Source organism: Idiotropiscis lumnitzeri, chromosome 16 (assembly GCF_059441095.1).
Source record: "Idiotropiscis lumnitzeri isolate Australia: NSW breed Sydney's pygmy pipehorse chromosome 16, RoL_Ilum_1.0, whole genome shotgun sequence".
Classification (NCBI taxonomy): domain Eukaryota; kingdom Metazoa; phylum Chordata; class Actinopteri; order Syngnathiformes; family Syngnathidae; genus Idiotropiscis; species Idiotropiscis lumnitzeri.
In genome coordinates, this window is record NC_142406.1 from 8,702,575 (window position 1) to 8,711,071 (window position 8,497).

The window sequence follows — 8,497 nt, forward strand, 5'->3', positions numbered from 1 at the left end:
GAGCCTATATTTAACTGAATACACTTCAACGACAAGATATTTCCAGTACAAATTGATAATTAAATGATCATAATTAATTAAACAATAATCACTAATTTTGAATTTTATGGGTGCAACAGATTCCAGCCCTATGAAAACTATATGTGAAGTGTCTTTGAATGAGGATGGACATGAAAATGATCAAAAACATATAAACTAATGGAGTGAACATTGAACTTGCGTCATCAGAACTCCAGTCCAGATTTCTCCTAAATGGAATTATTTTGCCCTTAAAATGTAACTCTGCAACTACAATTTTCAACAACTTGTGCCAGTTGTTTAAATTGTTTACTTTTGTTTGTTGCTGATATCCAAGTCCTACTGCTTCAAATTTAAACCCTTTTATAAGTAAAATTAGTGGGATGAATATTTACTTTGCAATTCAATTCACCAAATCTTTTACAACACTTCAAATTACACCTTAAGTGGCATTGTAAATGTCAAAAAGTCTGGAGCTCCTTCTTGAAAAGAATACATAATTTGATCCAACACTGAACTTCGCTTGTTTGCAGAAAGAAAATGGATCTGTGAGGTTACCTGTCAGTACACACACGTCAGTTAGCAAATCAGTAAGAGCAATGTAGGTTTTAATATTAATCCATACGTATAAGATTGGTTCACTCATTCCAATCAAAAAGGACTGTGGGAATTCTACTGTCTCATCATTTTCTTACCCAAATTATTTAGTGTTGGTAATGCCCCGAGACACTGTTCTCCTGTTAGATGGCGATGAGCATTCAATTTTGCAAATGATTGGTCCAAGTTAGAGTAAAGCATGCCATTACATATTAAGTTATTGCACGTCTTTTAGTTTCTGCATTGCATGTGCCACTATCACAAAGATGACCTTTTCAATATGCAGTATTGTGCATCCATAATTTATAGCAGGGGTGGGGAAACTTTTTGATTGGTGGGCTGCAATGGGTTTTAAAATTTGACAGAGGGGCCGGACCAGGAGCAGATGGATGGAGTGTTTTGTAAAAAAAATACATTTAATTTTAAAATATAAATGAACAAAAGCATTACGACAAAATATCTGTGTTTAACGCACCAGAGTATTTAGAAAATATCAAGGTATATTCATATATATATTCACATATTCATTTTTTCCAAGTTTGGCGGGCCGGATTAAAACGCATGTGGCCCCCCGTGCCGTAGTTTGCTTACGGGTAAAATATGCCTCCTCTGTGTGGGTAGAACCCCCCCACGCCCCCAAACTAACTTTTTTTTTTCTTAACTTTTCTGGGTCTTTTTTTCTCTGTCCATGAACATTTGACAATGAAACATGTTGCACATTGTTACCTTTTTCGTGTGTTGTCACTGTTCTCGGTTCTGAGGAGCCAACTGACGGCAGTTGTTGAAAATAAAATAAAATAAAAAATGACTGCAGTTGTCATTTGACTTGTGGCTGGGAAAGGTAACGCGCTTTACGGACTAGTGACCTGACTTTAACCACAGCGGTGAAACTAAGACGAAAGAACGGGATGTCGTAGGTTTGCTTATTCAATTGGGGGTTCTTTCCATCACATTTTAGTCGCAAGCACGTTGAGCACACCTGCCGCGAGCACTCACCCTAACTGCCACTTGCTTTGTCTTTTTTTGTGTTGTCTTCCGGGTTCTCCCACCCAATGGCGGCAAAATTGCTTTAAAGGGATTGTGTGGAAAAATGTGTTAATTTTCATTGTTCATTATTTAAAAAACACACTATTTATTCCAGTAATACGGAAAGCGTATTCTATCGCATGCATGTGATTTATTTATTTATTTATTTTAAAATATAATTGTAGCTGAAGTTATCGCTAATTGGGCCTGGGATACGCCGCCATCTTTCTGCTACGGATATAATATACATACAAAGAGACAAATGTAGAGCATCATTGCATTCTATTTTCTCACCACTAGATGACACCAAAATCTACACAATACCTGCAATGGCTACGTTATAATACAAAACAGCAACACCACGGTGCGCTTCGTCTCTCTTTGTCGCAAAATGTCAAATAAAACAAATGCTAATCGATCCCGTGGCGAAAATAAATTCAAGCATGACATTTCCATTAATTTCTAAAACAATATTAAGAAATGATGCGACAAGCGACAAAGGGTGTGTGAGTGTGTGTGTATATATATATATATATATATATATATATATATATATATATGTGTGTGTGTGTGTATGTAATAAAATTATAATATAATAAAATGTTTGGATTATATATTTTGCCCATATAAAAAGATCTCAACTAGCCAATCACGATCTTTTTCTTGGTTGCCTCACTTTACGTACCCATTTTAATAAAGAAGTAGAGAGTCAGACATGTGTTCAAATGTAGTCCTTAAAACAGTAAACAGAAAAACAAATTAGCAAGTGTCAAAGATACCAGAAAGCGACCGAATTTGGAGCTTTTACCGAGGTAGTTCGTTTTCTGAACACTGAAGGGCGCTATTGTAACTTAGAGTCTGATGCAACACGTTTTTGTAGCAGACAAGGAAGACGCTGTTCGAGACAGCTAGGCTCGGCCGGGTAGAGGTAAACAATCAAGGTAAACACAATTTATCCTTCCTTCATATTAAGCCGCACATTTTGTGATCATTTTATTTAGCTTTTGAGATGCGTCTGGTATGTTTTTTTACGTGCTTAACGCGATCGAACCCATCAAGCCGCTTTAAATCCACTGGGGCTAATGTAAGATCAGCTAGTTGCGTCAACAGTCTACACTGAATCCTCCAACCCAGCCAATTGTTGAGTAATTTCGATGCATTCGTCGGTTTGATCGCACACTGTTGTACATTTCAGCACACTGCCACTGACAATTTTTGCAATGTGAGGAAATGTCGGACAGTTTCAGCATGTTGTCGCCAGTAGCTGCGTAAATACGCTCCTCGTTAAGAATTGTTCTTTTTTTCTTCCCCATATAGCCAGAGATGAACTTCACGTAACGTTTGGTGTTTCCACAACACAGCGCAGAACTTTGCACCTAAGGTGTTTTGCATTTCATGACAAATGCTTGAGAATGATGGCTCAAGGTGTAATGGACGGTCCGGTTACACTTGTCATCAGAGCGCCGAACCAGAAATATGATGACCAGACTATTAATTGCTACCAGAACTGGACTGTGGAGAAACTCAAAGCCCATTTGTCAGATGTGTACCCGAGCAAACCGGTGAGTGTTTCACAACACATCAACTCTCGTCACTCCACCCCCACCCAAAATAAATACAATTCTATTTTTATCAGTGAGACCAATGTCAAAGATTTTGGAAAAGGGGCAGAAATTGTGTTTACTGTTGTCATTATGTTGAGACCTTTATGAATAAGAGTTCAGCAAACAAACAAAAATAACGCCCTGTTTCAAACTCAATAGAATATCCTGCGATCAGTAAAAAAAAAAAAAAACCTCGAGGCTTCTCAGTCTCCTTCTCGTGTGTCCAAAATAATAAAGAAGACACCACAAGAAAGTATAATAAAGAGCATTTATTTGGAATGTAAAAAAAAAATGGGCACCGGTTTATCCTTTTCTGTATTGCGTAAAAATACCCCATACACCTCAAAACTACATGAAATTGCGACTGAAAGAAGAAACCAACCTTTCAACACTTTTTGGGAAACCAAAATGCTTGTCAAGGGCCAAGCCAACATGCTAACATCATTGTATTAGTATTTAGAAAAAAGCATTGTCTTGTTTCAATTCATTTCTACCTGTGTAGATATATATGCATTTTATCATTTTCTTTCATTCAAAAACAGTTCCCAAGTGTTTTGAATTGAGTTCTTCCCTTTTTTTTTTTTTTTAAGAGCTCCAAAGACCAGAGACTAGTGTATTCCGGCAAGCTGCTTTTGGATCACTTTACTTTAAAAGATGTACTCAGAAAGGTAATTATTCACTTTCCTCTTCCTCTTAAAATCAAGCCGTGATCTTTTAATCTTTTAGAGTGGAACCTGAAAGGTGGACTACGATCCACTCCTGGACGCTGATTATAAAACAAGTCACTGGAAATTGACTCTCTCAGCACATGCTATAAAACATCAGTATAAGTTATATAACATTTATTAACCTGTGTAAAAATGAAAAACTTTACCATTGCACTACTTTATCTGCAATGACCAATGAGGAGGGCGTGCAAGAGTCATGCTTGTGCATTTTTTTTTTGCTTAGACACTCATTCATGTAAAGACAATTAATGTAAACTGTTTAACACTATATTTGAGGGACTATGCCTACGGGCCACCTGAAGTTTCACTGTTGCTATGCCGACCGGGCCACTAGTACAAATTTAATAAATAAATGAGATGAAATAATCACATTATTGATTTTTCTTGTAATATTCAATATTTTGAGTTTTGACATAAATTGATCAACTGAGCTATTCCATTGCCCCCCCATTCACTGACACATGCCACTGAAAAATCCCATAGATAGGGGATGAGTTTTTTTTTCTTTTTTTTAAGTAGAACCATCAATTTGTTTTTTCTCAAGACCTAACTATCTGCAACGGCTTTTACAGCAAGACGAGTATCATATGCTCCATCTGGTCTGCCCCTCACCAACTCCTCCCAGCTCCCCGAGCCCCACCCGCAAGCCTCGGGGGAGCACGGCCGAACCCACAGTGAGTCCAACGATGACATGCGCTCCTCTTTCCACAATTTCATCATCAGCGTCACTTAGTTTCATCATCCACCTTCATGCCGCAAGTTGTCCCCCTAGAGGAGGGAGGATGTCGTCTCAAAGCCACCATAATTGGATGCTCTCGTTGACAGGTCACTCAAGGTGCTAGTCCTTCCTTCCCTGGTCAACACAGCCAATCAGAGGAGAGCAGTGACGGACTCAGACAACGAAGTGTACCCTTTTCTTACGACCAGTTGCATCAACAATTCACGAACAGGTAATATGTGATTCAGGGTGATCAAACTGCAAAAATTGTAAACGTACACTTCTGAGGATCAACAGAATGGCGCTTGCATATCGATCTAGTGATGTCACTATTTAATATTTTTAGCATTGATTATTCCGTCACAGATAAAAAAAAATGCAATCAAATGTTTATATGTTTATAAATACAAAACTGTATTTTATATTTGCAATGTATACATCACATCATAAAGTGTAATTGAAAAAAAATCTTGATAGTGTATAAACCTGTAATTCATTATTACTAATACTAATCCGTCTATGACTCACCCAAAATGCCCGAGACGCACTTTTGGGTCCCGACCAGCTGAAACTCACTGCTCTAAATGATTAATCGATTATTCAAAATAGTCGATTAATTTGATGTTTGAGTAATTGTCGATAAATCCATTATTATGACACCTCCATATCAAGTTATCTAATTATATCGGGGTTTGCGTACTAATCAATTCACTGATCCGAATAAGTGTAAAGAAGAAAAAACATCAGCAGCAATGACAACTTGAACTTCATGTATAACCTGCCTAATGTTAAATGTGGTGGTCTCTTTTCTAGCTGGAATCATTTCTCTGCAATGTCTACCCCTCCGACAAATGTGACCCCCTACTACAACCCCATGACGCTCATGTGGTGGCAGCAGCTGTATGCTCGACAATACTACATGCAATAGTAAGCCTCTTTACTTGACGACTCCACATTTCTATGCTGGTCATAATCTCACCTTGATCTCTACCCTTCCCTCAACAGTAATTTACTCGCCGCCTCCTCCCAAAACCTAAGCCACGACCTGCCCAGGACTCATCGTCTCCCCCAGGCGGACCCCCTGAGCCAGCGTCCACGGGTGGATCGCCGCGGCAACCCAGAAGTGGAGATGAACGCCCAAGGGGGGGAGATACTGAACGAGGAGGATCTTAACCGCGATTGGCTGGACTGGGTGTACACGTTTTCCCGGGCCGCTGTCTTACTTAGTATCGTGTACTTCTACTCGTCTTTCAGTCGCTTTCTCATGGTGATGACGGCCATGCTGGTGCTTTACCTGTGAGTGCTCCTCCTTATCAATTTATGCAGCGGTATTCAAAATGTGGCGTGTAAGCCATTTGTTGCCTGTTGTACATTTTGGGGCAGCCCGAGGTTTTTTTCTTTTTTTTTTTTAAGTTTTAAATTGCAGCCTCTTACATTGTGACATCCATTTGAATTCCAATAATTGTTCAGTCTGAATTAGCGGTACAGAAAAAACAAGTTTTTTTGACCGAGCAGTGTGCATTGGCAATTCATTCAATCTAAGGCATTTAAAAAAAATGTTTACATGTGTAATCTCAATTTTGTTTAACAGGCACCAAGCCGGCTGGTTTCCCTTCAACCTAGAAAATGAACTGCAGCTCCCTGGAGAAAATCAGGAAGAAATGGAGGCCGAGCTACAAAACAATGACCTTCATGGAATGGTATTTGCACGTGTGTGTGTGTGTGTCCGCTTTCATGAATATTACTAGTAAGTTATAACCACTTTTTTTTTCTACGGTTCTAACACAAGGACTGTAAAAGTGTGTTGTGAAAGCACCCCTACCTCTCCACTTCTTATCCTCACTTGGCCCAGATTAAAACCCACAACCTCTAAACTGTCTGCCCTGTGACTGGCTGGCGACCAGTTCAGGGTGTAGTGCGCCTTTCGCCCGTAGTCAGCTGGGATAGGCTCCAGCACCCTCCCGCGACCCTGTACAGGATAAGCGGTGTGGATAATGACGCATGACACCTCTAAACTGTGAGGATGTGCCTTAATATTAAACACTGAAAGGAATACTTCAAAATTTCTATCAACTCAAAATGACTTGTCAGTGGTTATGTTGTAGTGAATTTGTGTAGTGCATTTAACTCACCTTTCTGACTTCAGAACAGCCTCTCTCATGACGTTCCTCATTCACCCCACTCCTAATGATTCTCCAAATCAAAAGCTGCGCTGATGGCAAAACCAAAGAAATGCCACCATCTACAGGGATCTGTTAGTCATTACAGCGGTTTGCAAACAACTTTCAGACATGCTTGGTAGTGATGGGAAAATGAAGCTTCAAATTTGCTTCATGAACCACTTGTTGTATATTCGTCCTGTAGACGGAACTGTTGGTTTAAAAAATGTCAAGTCAGTGTGCTTTCAGCCCAATGTTGAACAGAGAGTGCCATCTACTGGAGTCCAAAAATACTACAACTGGTTCATGAAGCAGATTTGAAGCTTCGTTTACCCATCACTAATGCTGGGCGAGACCATCTTCCATACTTTCCCATTGAAAAATGTGCTTGACAGATGAATGCGTTGGCAGTAAAACATCTGGATTCCAGTTGCATGAATAAACAAACATTTGAAAGTTAAATACAACTGAACTGCTAAAAAAAAAAAAAGTTCAAGCTACTGTAACGTTATGCAGTTTGAACATTTCAGCTTTGAATGTCCCAAAAGATTTGGACTATATATTTCGCATCAATCCTACTCACGCGTTGACATCTTTTTACAGGAACATGTGGCAGATGACAGCTCCGATGATGACGAAGGCGGGGAAAGTGGCGAGGAAGGAGCAGAGGACCCGAACCGCGTCATCCCCCAAACGGGCATCCTGTCCTCCATGTGGTCGTTCATCATCACCTTCTTCATGTCTCTCATTCCAGAGGGACCGCAGAACGCTGCCAACTGAACCCGATTTCTGGATCCTTGTCAAGTTTTTGTTTCACTACAAATGACTTCATGATAAAGCGGCGATCTGCTCGGCTTGTTTTCGTTCAGCTTCTTTAACTGAAGAATGGATGTTGAATCGCTGTAATCAAGGTTTGATGGCGGTGCCACGTTAGCTTAGTCTGACCAAGACGTCTCTGATCATGTATTAAAAAGCATCAGCAGGCACAAAGCGTAACACTAATATCACTAGACAAGTTAAACGGATGCAAACCTTTCATTGTGGGACGATTATGATGTTTTGGATTTGTGTTGTTTCAATAGAGTGATGGTGGAAGTGTTATGTTGTTCTGTCAGGCCGTGTGGAAGAACGGATTACATTTTAAAAGGGCTGTTGTAGAACTGCCTGTCGCCACAGTGCAGACTTCACATATAAAATGGCTGCTGCTGCTGTTACATATTTAAAATGTAATATGTAAGGTAACATATTGAGTGGTTTATGGATGTGCTGTGTTTTTTCTTTTTTTTTTGGTTCCAGATTTTTAACCCTGAGCAACACGGTCACAAATAATGACTTAATCATGCTGGGCCATGGAGTGATTGTCTTGCTCCTTCCTGATGAAACTTTGGAAGTAAAAATGATAATTTACACACAAAAAACCCGGAGTGGTTGATGACAATGTGTGACTTACTGTTTGAATTGACATTTAACCCCCCAACCCTCTCACACGTACTCAAAAAACACTGCCAAGGGCACTGGCAGTGTAAATGTATTTTTTTTTTTGTAATGCTTGTCATTCAAAATCATTCGGGCCTAATTTGAGTAATGAGTGAAAGAAGTTTCTATGAAATTGTTAAATGAAAATAAATGACTAAATCAACTCCTAAA

The 8,497-nt window shown here is 39.4% G+C and overlaps 1 protein-coding gene across 1 annotated transcript; it reads left to right on the forward strand.

Annotated features, from left to right (window-relative positions):
• The first annotated feature begins 2,460 nt into the window (after nt 1-2,460).
• On the forward strand, nt 2,461-8,489 carry LOC148321238 (homocysteine-responsive endoplasmic reticulum-resident ubiquitin-like domain member 2 protein). The gene is made up of 9 exons (XM_088318831.1): nt 2,461-2,582; nt 2,959-3,203; nt 3,836-3,913; nt 4,546-4,647; nt 4,799-4,923; nt 5,505-5,618; nt 5,697-5,987; nt 6,283-6,391; nt 7,454-8,489. Exons 2-9 carry the CDS (start codon nt 3,054-3,056, stop codon nt 7,628-7,630), a joined length of 1,146 nt encoding a protein of 381 aa, XP_088174957.1. The 5' UTR covers nt 2,461-2,582; nt 2,959-3,053; the 3' UTR covers nt 7,631-8,489.
• Nucleotides 8,490-8,497: the final 8 nt, after the last annotated feature.